The following is a 17,839-nucleotide window of genomic DNA, read 5'->3' on the forward strand; positions in this document are numbered from 1 at the left end:
GCCAAATTCAGCCCGCCATAGCATTTTATACGGCCCTGTAAAGCAGGGGTCTCAAACTCCAGTCCTCAAGGGCCGCTGTCCTGCAGTTTTTAGATGTGCCACAGGTACAAAACACTGGAATGAAATGGCTTAATTACCTCCTCCTTGTGTAGATCAGTTCTCCAGAGCCTTAATGACCTAATTATTCTATTCAGGTGGTGCAGCAGAGGCACATCTAAAAGTTGCAGGGCAGCGGCCCTTGAGGACTGGAGTTTGACACCTGTGCTCTAAAGAGACACATAAATAAAGCCTTCAAGAAAACAGCTGTGTTTGTAAATATTTTATCAATCAAATCAAAGCGTTTCCATCTGTATTCTACCAAATTACATCAATGTGAATAAAAGTTAAATGTTATTTAACTTTACAAAGGACTTATCAAATGCAGAAACATATTTATTCATATTTTAACAGTTTAATGGGTATCACTACATTTTGAGCACATTAAGATTTAACTGATCTCAAAAGCTAAATATCAGATTTCCATATCCTGACAAATAAAAGGTTTGGCATTTATGTGATAAATTTACTTTTTAAGAATTTTGATTTATTGTTGCAATAAATTTCAACTAATGATGTTTAAAACCCCACAAAATTGTTCTTGTCAAGATTGTTTGTTCAGTGAAAACATCAATAAATACCAATAAATGTAATAATATAGTTAGTGATACAAATCAAGAAGCGCATTACAAAGGGGAATGTTTTCCAAGTGCAGCATTTGTGTTTGTGGGACTATAATTGCTGTGACACACAGACATAACTTTAGTTATGACAATAGTACTGCAAAATATCACAATAAAACATTAAGTGTCTTTTAAATAGGGTGTTGTTTTTAGTTGAGGGTTTAAACACAAAAAAAATCACAAGCCAACTTTTCCAAAATGATTTTTATTGGGAGAACTACAAAAAACAAACAAAACAAATGTACAGTACAAAGTTAACAGTCTCACACTCAATTTGTAGTGAACTGACTCCCCAAAAAGAAACATCACAACTCTTGTTGTCTTTTTGTCCGTTTTTGTTACATTCAAAAAGCTTTTCTTCTAATAAAGTAGTCAAAAGTACATAGTGCGCATCCCCCTGTACCTACTATGTACAAACCAAAATGTGTTCGTCCACTTCCCTCTGCAGCAAACTCTCAAGACTAGATTTTCAATATATATTTTCATAAAAAGAAAGAGGAATCGGGACTCGGAGAAAAGTTACGGTTGCTTCTGTCAGAAAGGCTGAGTGGTGACAACCTGAAAAGTTGCAGAATCCAACACTACATTCAGCTCAACGTGTATATAAAAAAATTTGCCATGTAGGAAAAATACTTTATTTGGTTATTTTTAAGGCATGTAGAAAGATGGTGAACCCCATAGGCACTACACAATAATAATACTGGGGCAAAAAGGGATTGCTACATTCTTTAGCACGCGGCTGGAATCACAGTGTGACCTCGTGCAAAAACAGGAGAGAAAAATTTAAAAAACAAATACTTTTTGGTTAATTTATTGACTTGGGTTCTTTGTCACTGACGTCTAAACTAGATCAACAAAAAGAAGAAGAAGAAAAAAGGTTTGGACGGTCTGTACACCTCTGTGTATACATTCTACAGAACATCTAAAGTCTGGGGGAGAAAAATAAAATAAAAGACCTTCGACAGCACTGAGCCTCAGGAGCAAAAACAGCAATCACACAAACTTTTGTTTTAATAAACGTAAACAAGGAAACAAAATTAATGAAATAAATATCACATACGTTCTCTTAAATTAAGATTTTTTTTTTACTCAATAAAAATAACCAAGTGAAGTTACAAAACGAAAAAAAAGGAGAAAAACAATATATATATTACTGTGAAAAGAACATACACTCCACTTTATGCAGATTAATAATGGCGATCATAATTTAAACATAAAAGAATATAGATCTATTGCTTCATCATACTTGATAAATACAGTATGGACACAAATTACCAATGTAGCCTATACTTTTTTTTCACAAGATAATAAATAAGTTAAATAGTCCATAGCAAGTTATGCACCGCTATGCAAATCCCTCAAAAAAAAAAAAGCTAAAAAAATATAGATATATATTCAACCATCAGCAGTGATTTCCCCAAACAAGCCCAACTCAAGAGTGCTTTTTAACCAAGCAACAAATTACTGCTGACTAACCAAACCAACCACTGGGTGGCGCTAGAAGAAGGCAGATCTGGAATGGAAGTTGAAGCAAAAAAAAAAAAAAAAAAAGAAAAAGAAGAAATGTGTTACTTTAAGTTAAGGCATATTCTTGGCAGGATGGGAGGAAATCTGAAACCGCTTAAAGTCTTTTTTTTTTTTCTTGTCAAGTCATGTTACACTCATCTAATCCCAGGAAAAGTGTGGCTTGCCTGATAGAGCGATAAGAGAGAGAGGAGAGAGGGAGGGCTGCCAGGAGCCCCATGGGCAAGGCACTGATGGAATGCCTTCTGTTTGCTATCTACGTTTTAATACAGCTATAATACATACAAGAACAAAACACTATTACACTAATGCCTGGTCAAGGATACTTGAAACTGAAGCTTAACTGATCCTCGTGGGACTAGAGATGCACCGATGCACCGATGAGACGCAACACAGACCGGAACCAGCTGATTTTTCCTTGTGATCAGAAAGGCTAAATACTGGAAAAAAATCTATTTTTTAATTTTTTTTCACCCCTAATAACAACCAACGCTTTCATTTCATACAGGAAAAACATCAACAAGCGTGTCATTAGAAAGGTTTGGGATACATCCTTCGAAAACTTCTATCATCAAGGAACCCGCATAAAGATTTTACTTCTGAGTAGGGAGAAAAACAAAAACAGTATCGGTAGATCAGACCACAACGAAAAACAAAACAAAAAAATCGGTATCTGTATCGGCCTAATCGGTGCATTTCTAGTGGAAACTGGTCTCTTGTCCCCCCTCCAGGGAGGTTTGGGCAGGGTTTGCACCCCTGCAGCTGGTGGGAAAAACATAAATCAGAATAAGTCTTGCTTAAAGGCACGTCAAAGGAGGTGACGAGCAGCCAAACTTTTGATATCCTCTGCTTAAAGGAAAGTCTCAGTCTCCAGCACCTCCAGACTCCTGAAACCAACCATAATCCAAAAAAATAAAATAAAATAAAAAATTAACTTAGTCATCTGAAATCGACAGCCTGCTGAAGATTGGCAGACGCCTTCCAGCGTCAAGAATCGGGGACTCGGAGCCGCTCAGGCTCCCGGAAGAGCTGAGGGACCCGCTCGCGTAGCTCTCCCGGTCTGAGAGCGAGTCCGGCGGGCTGGGCGGGGGCTCGAACACCGGCGACTCGCTGAGGCGGCGCAGCGCCTGGAGGCTCACGCTGCTCGGCGCGTTCCCGTAGAAGCTGCCGCCAACGCCGCCGGAGTGGTTGTTGGCGTAGCCGGCCGGGGAGTGCACCGCCAGCGGGGCCAGCAAGGCTTTCAGGTCCTGCCCGGGGAAGGAGAAGGCGCTGTTGATGCACGGCATGGAGCTGGGCGACAGCACGTCGTCGTAGAAGCTGGAGGCGGAGGTGCAAGACGAAGCGGAGGTCGGGGGCGGCGGGGTCCGGGATGTGGGGCTGTCGAGCAGCGGCGATTCGAGTCCGTGGTGGGTGGAGAAGCCGGAGAAGCTGAGGCTGTGGTGGAGCTTTGGTCGGAGCTGCTGCGGCTGCTGCTGCTGCGGGCTGTAGCCGCGGGGCTCCGCCGCCTGCACGTTGGCGTTGGCCGGCGGGGCGGGCCGCCGCTCGTCCGCGTTGTGGATGAAGTGACACCGGGGGCCGTAGGGGCAGAAGCCGATGGTGTGGAAGGTGCGACACGGCTCCGTTTTGTACTTCGGATGGCGCGTCAGGCTCCGCAGCTCGTGGTAGCCGTGGGCGAACTGACACTTCTCCCCGTATTTGCACGACCCGTTCTCCTCGAAGGGCCGGCACAGCTCGGTTTTGTATCGGGTGGAGTTGATCTGCGAGGCGGGCTTCTGCTGCAGCACGCCCCGGTCTCCGGTCTCGCTGTAGGCGCGGTCGCGGAACTTGTTCTCCTTGTTCATGAGGGCCGTGGCGCCGACGCCGCCAACCGGGGAGTTCTCCTTCATGCAGCTGCTGTACGAGCCCAGCGAGTACTTGTTGCCGTTGCTCATTGCCTCCAAGTTGCTGGTGGAGTTTCTCCGGAAAAATCCCGGCGTGAAGGAGCCGGCGACCGGAGCGCCCACCGCCTTCTTATCCAGCATGCTGTTGATGTGGAGGGCGTTCATGTTCATGCTTTTCTCCTGCTGGGGACAAGAAATTATAAGTATTTCTGCGCAACCTGTGCAACAAGTTGCATAAAAACGCGTTGAAAGTCGTTATTACCTTGTAAAGCATGTCCATGTCGTAGAAAGTGGACAGGACCGTCGCTGACATGTCTCTTCCCCAAATCTGCTGCCGCACTCCGTCTTTCATGGAGGACCGAGCGGGATCCTTCACTGCGACGAGGTGTTGTTGTTTGTGCCACGACTGGAGCTTAGTTGGAAAGTTTTGGTTGTGGAAAAGTTTTTAAAAGTTGCCCAAAACGTTTTATTTTATTATTACTGTTATAATTTAACTTGAAGTCCGGAGGAAATAATAAAAAATAGAAGAGGTTAGTATTGTGGAGCTGTGAAGTTGTGGCAGTTGTCTCCTCCTCTCTAGAACCAGAGTGCTTCACTGTGGAGCAAACAGCGTATAAATGCAACGCTGTGGCCGGGGAGGGGCGGGCCGAGTTCGGGCAAACTTCTTCCCCTCTCCGGTTGGCTGGCTGCTCGTCACCGCCTTGAAATCCAACCCTGGCCCACACTCCCTCCTTCCACCCCACACACCCCTGAAAACCTCTGGAAGTGGGTTAAAAACTTTTGCTGAGAGAATTTGGTTAATCAAAGACGACACCAAGGGGGGTACAGAGGGGGCCGGGGCTCCGACTTTTAATTTGTGATTTAATCAGAGTTGGGTACATTTACTACTCAATTACATTTCCTTGAGCAACTTTTTTTTAATGTGCTTTTATGAGTATTTTTTACTCTGCTGTACTTTTTTTTTTTTTACTCGTACTTGAGTTAAATTTCAGTATTTTCTGCCCACAGAATGAAAAAACAAACATGTTTTAACCAAAAATTCACCAGACACAGGCACACACCTGCAATTTGTCTTAGATTCATATGTTTTTTTTTTATTGAAAGGAAGTGATTTGTAAATATTTTTATTTTGCCTGATGTTATTTTTTGCTACTTATATAACTTATTTTCATTTTGGTTGTCAAAATACCAAAATTTCCACTTAACTTTATATTTTCGTCCATCTGATTATGTAATTTTTAAATATTAAATGATTGATCATTTAATCAGTTACTGAATACTTGGATTGGTCATTTTTACTTTTATTTTAGTAAAATATGCTGAATTATTATTTAGCTTTAGCTAGAGTGCACAATAGCACTCTATTCACTTCAGATGATTTACTAGAGGAAAGGACAAGTCTGTTAGTAACATTTATTTATTTTAAAGCTACTACCCAGAATATTCCTAAAAATAGTCAAACTCGCTATAGATATAGTTTTCCACCTACAAAACACAACAGCATAGTCAGTTTAATTTTCAGTTTTACAGTAATTCCCAATTTAATCAAGACACAATTGACTCTTTCCAAAAAATAAGCTTCACAACTCCGGTGACATCACAAAAGGTATAGAGTACCACATTTCCATGTCATCTTGAAAAGTTTGGAATTTGATTCCATAGAGAAAAATATTTTTAAAAAGTGTTATTTAGCTTTTCTCTAGATTGATATGTCTATTACTTCGAGTTTCAAAATCGACAGTAAACAGTGAAAAATAAAGTGCGAGTCAGGAAAAGAATGTGTAAGGAGCCTGGAAGTCAGCCATTTTCAGTAGGAAAGTAGCTTGTTTTGCTCCTACGCCTCTTGTGATGTCATCAAGCACAAATCGGAGTTAGCCTTTTGTTTCCTCAGTGCCCTTTAAATAAAAAGAGGTATTTCGTAAAGTCTTGTAGTTAGAATCCACTCTATATGACCAAGCTATGTTTTTACATCATTTGGTGAAAACAAACATGTAACTGGGGAGCAGCTTTAACAGACTCAGTTATATTTTACGCTTTAAGCTGAAGGTGTGAACTGCTGTGTGTTGCTGTTTGTCATCAGTTACATTCTTTGTTTAGCCTTAGCTAAAAAAAATCATTGCAGTGTCACTTTGTGGCTTTGCAGCTTGACTTTATAGTGAACTTTAGCTCTACTAGTTGTTTCTACAGGAGTCCTGTGTCTTGCAAAGTTTTCTAGATGCGCCGCTGCAGGGAGTTTTCTCTCAGTGCAAAGTTTTCCTGCATCTTGTTCCGAGAGCTCCTGGTGTGAAGACGGTTGCATTTTAAATGACAGAGAGCAGAAAAGTCCTGGGGATTTGAACCTTCCCCCTGTTTTAGCCTCTGGCTGGAGCTGACACATGTTTCTGTGATGGAAGGAAACTGTGCCTCCCCCCTGCTCTCCCCTCCCTGTGGACGGGTGAGACCACAAATATGAGCCAGGAAGAGTCCAGACAAGAAGAGTGCGGAACAGTTTTTAGAACCCACTGATTGCATAATCAGCTTCCCTGCTGCAGGAAAACCGTGTCAGAGCAAAACGTTGGGTTCATTTTGATTTGAAATAAAGTAAAACATGCAGGATTTGCTGTAGCGTGACCTTTTTCTTCTTCTTTTTAACTCCTCTGTTGTGTATTTTCCTGCTCCGTCTCAGAGCCCAGACTGCAGGAATGTGGTCTTCATGCGGAACAGCAGAGCAACACTGCCCCCCAGAGGTAATAGATGGAACTGACAAAGAGGGAGCTGCAGGGTTTTTGCTCTACAGACTGAAACGTTGCTCTGTTGTTTACAAACAGGTCAAGCTCAGTCAGATTGGATGGAGAGCATCTGGGAAAGTTATATTTCAAAACTCCTGATGCAAATATTCACATTTACTTAGGTTTGGTCTTTGACTATGCCTTTCTAGGCGTCACAGTCCAGTCCTTGATGCCATGTCTTCTGCAGTTTAGCTTTTTTTGTTGATAAAATACACTTTCAGGAATATTTTTTTACACAGTACCTTTCACTTTCACTTGAGTAGTTTCCTCATGAAGTATTGCTGCTCTTACTCCAGTAAAATGTCTTAATAATGAAGCTTGTTTTAATCCAAACTTCACCAGATACAGCCACACCTGCAGATTTTGTTCAAGTTTCATAAGTTTTGTAATGAAAGAATTTGATTTGGAAACATTTTTCTTTTTCTCCACTTTTGCTATTCATAAAAAATATTTCCATTTTGACTTTCAAAATACCAAACGTTCTGGATAACTTTATCCATGTGATGATGTAATTTTTAAGTATTAAATAATAAATGTTTTTATCAGATACTCAGTACTTGAGTAATTTTTTGGATGGTTACTTTCTACTTTTACTTGCATAAAAATATGTTGAAATAATATTTTTTAAAGCTACTCCTGAGAATTTTTTAATTAGCTAAACTCACTTTAGAAATAGGTGTCCACCCACATAGCCATATCAGTTTTTCCAATTTTATTGTAATTCACAATTTAATAAAGATATAATCTACCCTTCTGAAAAAAAGCTTCCTCTCACCCATGTCTTTGATGACATCACAAAAGGTATAAAACACTGGGTTTGTATTTTATCTGGAAAAATTAGAAATTTAATTTCCAGGATATATCTATCAGAAGCATCACAGAAAGAACAAGTATTAAGAACTGTTATTTAGCTTTTCTCTATGTCAATACATCTATTATTTCCAACTTCAAAATCTATAATAAATAAATAGTAAAAAAAAAAAAATAATAATTCTGGAAAATTTCCAGAAAACTTTGGTATTTCGACTAAGAAAGTATAAAAAGTCTGGAGTTTAGCTCTTTTCAGTAAATTTCTCTTTTTTCCCACCCGTTTGTATTTGCATGTTTGTTTTTTTTAGTAAATTTCTGCTGAAGAACACTTTTCAGCTAAATATTTAGGAATCCATGATTTCATAATTTACTGTCAATGATTAACCAATTGGAAATGTTTTGAATAAAGAAGACAATGGAAGATACGTATGACCAAAATTTAAACTCAAAGTGGAATCAATATCTACCAAAAGTAGCTTGTTTTGCTCCTATGCCTCTTGTGATGTCATCAAGCACAAATCGGAGTTAGCCTTTTGTTTCCTCAGTGCCCTTTAAATAAAAAGAGGTATTTTGTAAAGTCTTGTAGTTAGAATCCACTCTATATGACCAAGCTATGTTTTTACATCATTTGGTGAAAACAAACATGTAACTGGGGAGCAGCTTTAACAGACTCAGTTATATTTTACGCTTTAAGCTGAAGGTGTGAACTGCTGTGTGTTGCTGTTTGTCATCAGTTACATTCTTTGTTTAGCTTTAGCTAAAAAAAAAATCATTGCAGTGTCACTTTGTGGCTTTGCAGCTTGACTTTATAGTGAACTTTAGCTCTACTAGTTGTTTCTACAGGAGTCCTGTGTCTTGCAAAGTTTCCTAGATGCGCCGATGCAGGGATTTTTCTCTCAGTGCAAAGTTTTCCTGCATCTTGTTCCGAGAGCTCCTGGTGTGAAGACGGTTGCATTTTAAATGACAGAGAGCAGAAAAGTCCTGGGGATTTGAACCTTCCCCCTGTTTTAGCCTCTGGCTGGAGCTGACACATGTTTCTGTGATGGAAGGAAACTGTGCCTCCCCCCTGCTCTCCCCTCCCTGTGGACGGGTGAGACCACAAATATGAGCCAGGAAGAGTCCAGACAAGAAGAGTGCGGAACAGTTTTTAGAACCCACTGATTGCATAATCAGCTTCCCTGCTGCAGGAAAACCGTGTCAGAGCAAAACGTTGGGTTCATTTTGATTTGAAATAAAGTAAAACATGCAGGATTTGCTGTAGCGTGACCTTTTTCTTCTTCTTTTTAACTCCTCTGTTGTGTATTTTCCTGCTCCGTCTCAGAGCCCAGACTGCAGGAATGTGGTCTTCATGCGGAACAGCAGAGCAACACTGCCCCCCAGAGGTAATAGATGGGACTGACAAAGAGGGAACTGCAGGGTTGTAGAGCATTTGTGAAAGTTATATTTCCAAACTCCTGATGCAAATTCTGAGTTTTATCAAAGTCTGGCCTTTGACTGAGCCATCCTAGGTGATTTAGTCCAGTACTGAAACCTTTAGCCGTCTCCCTCGTCCAAAACACTTGAGTGAAAGAAGAATGACCTCGTCGGCATGCAGTCAATTTCTTTCAAAGTTCTGCTAATGATCTACTTTGATAGAGGTGTAATGAATCTGAGACACATCTAAAAATTACAGGAGACTGCCTCTCAAGGACGGGAGACATTTTTATAGTAGCTCCAACTAATGTCGTCTGGAATCAAACTCTTCCATCTTCCCTGCCACCATATTGTTCACAACTGTGCACAATATGGTGGCACAAACACGCTGGGCAAGAAAAGAAAATCTCATTTTGGTCTCACCTGACCAGAGTGCTTCATTCTCAAGCTTGCCATCTTGTGACAAAATGCAAACAGAACTTCTCAGAAACTCTCGCTACATGTTTGTAACAAAACTTATAAAATAAAATAGAATTTTTTTTATTGCACGTAACATTTTCCCTTTAAGATATAAACTTAAGACGGAAAATTTGTGCCATAAGTGGCCCACAGACAGCAAAAAAATCACAGAGTGCTGCAAATGGCCTTTGGACACCCAAAGGGTTAAATTATTTAACAAACTGCTGTTAAAATGCTGAATGTTGGTGATTGCAGGGTATTCTAAGTATTTAGTACAATCATTTTCATGAAAATGTCAAACTGTTCTCATTCTCCTTTTGGAGTTGTATCAATTAAAAAAAATAAAAACCACAGAAGAAAAACTGCAGAGTTGGCAGCAGAGGATGGGGCTTTAAATGCCAGATATTTAAGTCAGGAGGCCATAAAAAATAACCCAGTGCCACACGTATGACCAGAAATTGCTGGTTTTTGCAACACATACATTGTCATAATTCAAGGAGTGGTTGTACAATGTCTTTTTATGACGGGACTGAAAATACGCACAAGTACTGAGCAGTTTGGTTCAAAAAAACTAAGCAAAATAGCAACCAGGGGAAAAACAAGTGACATAAGAGGCTGGAATCTACTACTACCAACCCTAAAATTAGTCTGAGGGTTGCCCCGGGACTAAAAGTTGTGGACAATAGTTTAATGTGGAGGACAGAAATCCCTCGAACATGTCCTCTGCAGAAACCGCACAGAACATCGGACGGCTCAGTTTTATTGAGCGGGAACGTCAGGCAGCCGGTTCCAAAACATTACATCAGTTTTACTGTAGCAGGGAACGAGAGGGCAACCCGAGAGACAGACAGAGAGACGGACAGGAGAGAGACAGGCAGCAGAGAGACGGGCAACAGAGAGACGGACAGAGAGACAGGCTGCAGAGAGACGGACAGCAGAGAGACGGACAGGAGAGAGACGGACAGGAGAGAGACAGGCAGCAGAGAGACGGGCAGCAGAGAGACAGACAGAGAGACAGGCTGCAGAGAGACAGACAGAGAGACGGACAGGCATCCATTGTTCCTGACTCTTAATTACATAAGCAGTGAAACTAGACGGAAGAGCGCTGCTGTAAATTCAGCCTCCCTTCGTACAAACACGCTGGAGGAGCGTGAACGCTGGTGACGTGTTGGCCCGCTTCGCTTCAGGGCCGGCCAAAGACTTTTTGGGGCCCTGAAGCGTTTTTTACTTGAGGCCCCCTTATCCCAACACCAGATGCTTCATCATTCCTGAGCTGCTCTACCAGTATGTATGTAAAATACCGGTTAGCTTTAGCATCATTTGTAATTTGCCTACATCATACTGATGTTACCATGGTTACTGATTTTAACCTTCCAGGAGCAGCTCACAAAAAAAATATAATTAGAATTTTGAGTGGTATTTTAGTGTGCCATGTTATTTTTAGCTACTTGAAAGTAACCTGAGCAGAAAAACATTGAATTTACAGTAAACAAGTGAAGAAGTTTAATATCTTATAATTTAGAGTTTAGTTTGGGGATCAGAGTGTAATCGGGCAATTAGTTTTACTGGGTTTTATTTAGAGGTATCAGCTTAACAGGGGGCTGGAATCACATGCGTGGTAAATTTTTAATTCTTTAGAAAAGATCCAAGTTCATCTCAAGAAAAGGAACAAATTAATTAAAAATCAGATTTTAATAAGACATAAATAAAACACATTGTTTGATGGTATAAAACATAAATCCAGCAGAAACAGGTTAAAAATGTAAAAAATAGTCTAAATTCTTACAGTCCTGAACCCGTTGCCTGGAACCCGTGCAGCAGATCCAGAACCAGCTCCGCCCTGCGGCGCCGCAGCGTCAGCCGGGCGTGCTCCACGGCGCAGCAGAACTGCGGCAGCTCAGGCAGGCGGTCCAGAGCCTGCTGGGAGGCGAGGAGTTTGGCCCGAGCCTGCGTCTGGATCTGACCCAGCTGGTCCAGATCCACAGCCTGGTTCTGACCCAAACGGGTCAGGAGGGAGCGGAGATGTCGGTGCAGCAGCTGCACCCACTGCAGCGGCTCGGCCCAAAGGTTCAGCTCGCCCTTCTCAAACAGGAAGTCCTCTTCATCCTGGTCACAGCAGAACGGACCAGAGTTAACCGGACCGGACTTCACAACCGGATTACAGATTTAATTCACTGCCTGATTTAAGGCGGAGTCGATTTAACGACGATGAAGATCAGAGCCCGGCTAAGAAATAAAAACTCATAATATTACAAGAAAACGTACAAATTCATATAACAATGAAGTCATAATATTACCAGGACAAAGTTGTATGACAAAAAAAGTCATATTACGAGAATAAAGTCATAATATTATTTAAAAAAATAGTCGTATGCCAATAAAGTAAAATAAATAAATAAACTGTAATGTTACCAGAATGAAGACATCAACAAAATAAGTTCGTAATACGAGAAATAGGTCATAAAGTTGCAGTACTCAGATAAGACAAAAATATATAATATTATGAGAATATAGACATAATAATATCCAAAATAGTCTCATAAAACAACCAGAATAAATTTATAATAATACAAGAATAAAGTTCTAATGGCACCAGACAAACGTTGTATTACAAGAAAAGTCATAACATTAACCTGCGAAGAAAAAAAATACGAAAAAGTCATAATACAAGATTAAAGTTGTAATATTACTAGAATAAAGTTCTAATATGACCAGAAAACGTTGCAATATGAGAATAACGTTGTACATCAAAAACGTCATAATATTAACCAGAGGAAAAAAGTTGTATTAGCATAGCTTAGCCTGGCTTTAGATGTTTTTCATTTGGGAATAATATTTCTGAGGCCTTATAAAATCCCAAACTGCTGCGAGTTTATTGCATTGCGTAAACACAAACCTGAGATCTGGTCCAGCTTTTATAGAAATGGTCACACTGATAATTATCTACACTTATTTTATTATAGTTAAGTAAATAATAACAGTGTAGAAACCTTTGGTTGAATTTAGATTTTAGGATCTTGAAAAAAAACCCCAGATAATCTTTATTCTGTCCTGTTATGTAAAGCCTTAAAATGGAAACAGGGTGTACTTTCTTTTTATTATGATTGTACATTTAAACATCTTTGACCTTGACTTCTATCTTTGTGAAAAGCCCAAATAAGCGACGGTTTGTTATTCGTGGAGAGCAGAAGCCTTGGTGACTAACAACACCAAGACTGTTTAGTCTGCTAATGTGAGCAGAACAAAACAAGAGCAGCAAGCTGGAAAACCTTGATTTTCTCCTTTTTAAACATATTTAACCAGCTTAATTTCACGTCAACAAAACACCATATCTGATGGAACCAGGTATTATTTCCAAAGACCTGAATAATAATAATGAGACAGAAACATGTTGTGATCAGCGATAAACATGGCTTATCACAACATAAGCATTTCATATCAGTCAATATCGATAATTATTGATTAGTTTTTTGTTATAAATATTTAAAATTCTACCAAACTGGTAGTGTGACATTTCCTGTTTTATCTAGTCTTCACTTCATATCGTTGTTTTTTTATTTTTTAGCAGTTATGAGGCAAACTGCCTCACTACTGCTAAAAAGTGCGGAGCATGAAACTTCTGCTCCGCAAGGTTGTTGCTAGGTAACCATAGAATGAGTGAGTTGCTAGGCAACAAAGGAATGAGTGAGTTAGCTGATTCCACCAGTTGGCTGCCAGAGGTTGAGCGGTTAAAGTTCAGGTAATATTCTATTTTTTGAATATTAAAAATTCTATCATATGTATTATCTATTGATATTGATCACATATCTATCATAATAAATATTGTTATTGATTTATAGTCCAGGCAAACATTTTTTTGTTGTCAAAAAACCAGAAAGGTCACCAAGAAACCAAAGGTCTCACCAGACAGGAAGCTTCCTCTGCCTCGTCTTCATCGCTGCCATCCTCCTCTCCCATCAGCCACTGGGTGAGAGCGAGGAGCCCGGCTCCCAGCTGCCCCCACAGGTCAAACATCCCACACAGGAGCCCCACACCCAGGTCCAAGGCTGCTGGCGGACAAACGGACACGCCAGCAACATCTGAGGACAAAACAAACGGGTTTACAGCACCTCAGACGTAGCTGAAGACGCTGTGAAATTAGAAAATGTTTAGTTTTTACACACTCAAAATCATTTACTGGATGTTTTTGATTGAAAGAAGAAAGATCAACAAGCCCCAAACCTTTTTGAATGCTTGAGTTCTGATATCTTTCCACCAGAACCAGTTAGAACAGAAGTTAATACCTCAGATGGAACCAGTTTAATGCCTGGTTCAAATGGAACATTTTTAAGGTATTTTCCCAGCTTATGGTCTGGTAGACTCAGCTCCATTGGGGACCAAAATGGCAACATTTGTCACATTTTCAGCTGCTGCAGTTCGCTTTCACACTTCACTGTCATTTGATCCACACCAGAGTTCACTTCAACCGAACCGAGACCGAGGTTTTTAGGCGGAACAGAGTTCACTTTTTTCTGTCCGGATTAGTTTGATTGCGCGTTCACACATCTCCAAACAAACCAGACTTTCTTGGCAAACGAACTAGAGTTTGATTAAAGCAAACTAACCATGCTTAAAGGAAAGGCATCCTGAAGACCATACAAAGACCACCAACGTTCAGATGTCAGACGGAAAATCCCGCAAAACATCGAGATCAAACCTGAGATCAGAGTAAACCAACATGACCGACTAGAAAAGAAGCCATCCCGATAGTCAATGTTCATCACTTCACCTGCTAGCCATCGTAATTCCTACATTTGGCTACATCGTGTCGACCGACCAGCAGCTAGAAAATCTTTAGAAAAGCAAAGATTTTCTAGATCTTTGCTTTCCATTTCCAATACCACCAGCAATCCCAGACGTACCTTTTCTCTGTGTATTATTCCACTTGAACCTTATTTAGAGTGTGGTTGTGTGGCTCATTCAGATGATTGAGTTAAATCCTCAGCAGGCAATGAAGTTCAGCACCAGCCTGTTAATGATCCATTCATATGAATCAGGCGTGTTTTAAGTGGAGAAACATGTAAAACACGCAGGGCGGCGGGTTCCGAGAACCAGGATATAGAAACCCAGTTCTAATGTTTGCTGGTTAATAAATAAACTGTAATCAGAGAATGTCTGGGGGACCTTGACAGAAACCTGCAGGGAAATACAAAGAGCAGCCGACATAATGAGTCCAATCTGAACCTAACGAGGCTAAACACACTTCTACATCTCTGCAAGACAGCCATCACACTCCGATGGACGGAGTAGAAGAAGACGAGGCATAAAACTGGGACTTGTTCTCACTGTGAGTCAAGCAGGGCTGACTCTGCGATCCAAACGTGGCGTTAATGTGCATGCGTGTTTTCTTTAGGGCCTGGACAGCCTTCCGGGAAACAGAACTATAACTCATATAACCAGCCATCATGAGGGGTGTGTGTGAGACGATTCAGAAATACTCTGCAGTGGTGTGCAGATCATCTCCAGGATTGAGGCTTTGCCTACGAGTTTGTGAAGACGCTTTCTTACAGATTTCTACTGATTTGTCACAAATGTTTCAGATCATCACTTTCTGCGTTTGGAGCGGTCTCTGGTCCACATGCATGCGGACCGTGCCAGAGTTCACTTCAACCGAACCGAGGTTCTTGGATTCTACAATCTGAGGTAATCACAGTGATTTGTTCAGACTATTTTTCAGATGTTCCGCCAGGAAATGCTTGATGAATTAGCTTAAATTAACAAAATGTGTTAAAGGTGACCTATTATGCTTCCTTGGACAGGTTGCTATACATCTATGAGCTACACAAAACATTTCCATTACATTTTTGTACAAAATCATTCCTAGATAATGAGATTTTAGTCTGCTCAGTTCTGTCTATAGGCTGTTCCAGGCTATCTTGTCACTTAAAATCCAAATAATCTGCTGCTGGCCACACCCCCAAACTCAACGTTTACACTGACGTGAAAATGGCTGCAAACAGACGCAATTATACAACCGTACATCTCTGAAAAGCAGAAGTAGAGCCTCCTGCACAACCAACAAGTTTGTTGCACAACCAACAAATGGTTTCTGGATGGCAAGACCACAACAAAACACTTGTCTTTACCAGCAGCCATTGTACAATGCATATAGCAGTAAAACCAGCTGACCAGCTCCGCTTTTGCTGCTACGCAGCAGTTGAATGTGGATTAACAATCAGGAGATTTTTGAAATGGCTCGTTTTCCAGACACCCAAAAATATGAACTTGCCAAAAGAAGCTAAGTGTTTTTTTAAAGTCCTTCAGCTGTTTTTAGAAGCAGTAGAGACCCTTATGGAAATATAAAAACATACAAAAAGTGAATTTTGCATAATAGATGAGCTTTAAATGAAAAGGCTTTTAAAGACTGAGCGGTCATATTGATACATATATATCTAAAGACGGGAGTGTGAGGAGAGGAAACAGAAGCAAGCAGAGAAACGAAGCAGCTCGCTCGTGTGTGTGTGTAGGCGTGCGTGTGCGGGTGTGTGTGCGTGTTCTCCCGCCACGGCCTCTCTCACCACAGCTGTCACCCTGATGATACCACAGACTTCAAAAGGCTTTGGGAGCCACTAGCCAAAACACTAGCACTGTGGGAATTGGGGTGAGGTGGATGTGTACGATCCTCCGCCCTCGCCACCGGCACACTAACGGTTAAAAACACACAAACAGGTCCGGGGCGGCGAGCCTAGAGAGCTTTTCATCTGCGCAGAGGGGGCGTAAAATCGGAGCAGAGCCTGAAGTCTGAGCGTGGAGGGAAAGCCGCGCTACGGCTCGTTGATTGTAGAGTATTAGAGGAGATTTAAGAGTTTAGGAGCCTGAGTGACAAATTCCTTTCTTTCCCCAGAAGCCCTGCCTCTGAAGTTCGGCCTCAGCGCTCCTCGCCTTCCCCAACGTTCAGGGATAAAACAGGAAATTTTAGCTGCATGCCGTTTATCATCTTCCCAACAAAGGTTTCACACATCGCTTGACTTGATTCTCCCTCCTGCAGCCAAATGCCTCCTTTCTCAAGGGGATAGTCTTTCCCTTGGCTGGCGGCGTGTGCGCGCGTGTGTGTGTGGGTGTGCGTGTGTGTAGGGGTGTCTGTGTGCGTGTGTGTGTCCGGTGGAGATTCTGCTTCGATCAGATCAGTTGGTGGATGAATGGAGGGATTCTGGGAGAGGTAGAGTCACCGACTGGTTGAGGTTTTATGAGGTTTTTACAGTTTTGGTGTTTCATTAACGGCAACCTCCAGGTGGTTTGTGGATTAATGGGTCCAAGTTTAAAATGTGAATCTTAGATTATATTATATGCTGGATTATAATCAGAAACAGTCACAAACTGGACGGACGGACGAATGGATGGATGTATCGAACTCTAACCCTTAATCTTGATGAAAAGTTACTTATAACTTAGTTAATCTTATTTGCAGGCCACTAAAATATTTGCACTGGACCAAATATAAAAGAATAGCCAAATAAAAAAGTTACTTGTAAGTTAGTTTTGTTGTATTATTTCAAGTGTCTTAAGATATTTGCAGTAGAAACTCGATTAAAAATAGCAGGTTTTGTGTTTTGCAGTGCAGAACAAACTCTGCTTTTGCCTCTCGACACAGAAACACACAGCATCATCTCCTCCTTCAGAAAAGGTGAGAGCAGCAGTCTTTCTTCTTCAAACGAGCCGTCGCACCCTGAGCGACGCTGCAGACGCTGAGCTGGAGCCGAGACTCCAGGAAGCAGAGGTGTGAGATAGAGAAAGAGGTGTGAAATAAAAACACGCACTTTACAACCCCGACTTCCTCTGCTAGATGTTGGGGGAGGACGGAGTAGGCCGGAGACCAAGGGCAACAACAGCAACAGGAAACATGGCAACACAAAGTGCTAAAGCTGCTGGAGTGGCGAGCATTAGCATAAAAGTGACGGTCTGGGAATATCCTGGAAGCTCCTGATTTGCAGCGTTTAAGCATCAATCTCAGTCTGAGGTGAAAGGATCACATAAAAGTAAAAGGCCGACTCAGCAGGAGGCCGACGGCCTGCAGACCAAAAACTCACCATGATCTGCAGTCGTTCACCACTAACAGAGACGATTTACACATCAAGGATCCGGTTCTGGAAACCCAAAGTTACATCTTCTGTGTTAGGAGCTTAAACCGAATAAATGAGGGAAGGAAAGCGTTGAAAGAATCAGTGAATAAAATTATATTTGTATCTTAACGGGGTATATCAAACTCCTGACATTTAGGTGTTTTTTT

General features: G+C 41.2%; 2 protein-coding genes across 4 annotated transcripts in view; both read right to left on the reverse strand.

Annotated features, from left to right (window-relative positions):
• Positions 1 to 906: 906 nt before the first annotated feature.
• Positions 907 to 4,729, reverse strand: zfp36l2 (zinc finger protein 36, C3H type-like 2). 2 transcript variants are annotated; one of them, XM_028006779.1, is made up of 2 exons: positions 4,386 to 4,729; positions 907 to 4,303 (listed from the first exon to the last, which is right to left on the reverse strand). In XM_028006779.1, the coding sequence occupies exons 1-2, from the start codon at positions 4,473 to 4,475 to the stop codon at positions 3,179 to 3,181; spliced, it is 1,215 nt and encodes a 404-aa protein (XP_027862580.1). In that variant the 5' UTR covers positions 4,476 to 4,729; the 3' UTR covers positions 907 to 3,178. The 2 variants fall into 2 exon arrangements, with proteins under 2 accessions (XP_027862580.1, XP_027862579.1); XM_028006778.1 differs by having other exon boundaries at positions 907 to 4,306.
• A 4,909-nt stretch (positions 4,730 to 9,638) lies between these two features.
• The window catches only part of thada (THADA armadillo repeat containing), a 109,755-nt gene continuing 101,554 nt past the window's right edge, over positions 9,639 to 17,839 (reverse strand). For both annotated transcript variants that reach the window (XM_028007547.1, XM_028007549.1), the window contains exons 37-38: positions 13,477 to 13,652; positions 9,639 to 11,679 (exon numbers count right to left, since the gene is read on the reverse strand). In XM_028007547.1, the coding sequence (XP_027863348.1) occupies positions 11,356 to 11,679; positions 13,477 to 13,652 (500 nt within the window). In that variant the 3' untranslated portion in view covers positions 9,639 to 11,355. The remainder of the gene's footprint in view (positions 11,680 to 13,476; positions 13,653 to 17,839) is intronic.

Source organism: Xiphophorus couchianus, chromosome 22, assembly GCF_001444195.1.
Source record: "Xiphophorus couchianus chromosome 22, X_couchianus-1.0, whole genome shotgun sequence".
In the NCBI taxonomy this organism is placed as follows: Eukaryota; Metazoa; Chordata; class Actinopteri; order Cyprinodontiformes; family Poeciliidae; genus Xiphophorus; species Xiphophorus couchianus.

Bases quoted from the DNA above. Each gene is read 5' to 3' on its own strand.
- zfp36l2 (XM_028006778.1), bottom strand. From the start codon at position 4,475: ATGAAAGACGGAGTGCGGCAGCAGATTTGGGGAAGAGACATGTCAGCG. The intron at 4,307-4,385 runs GTAATAACGACT...TCTTGTCCCCAG, and splicing joins ACATGGACATGCTTTACAAG to CAGGAGAAAAGCATGAACAT.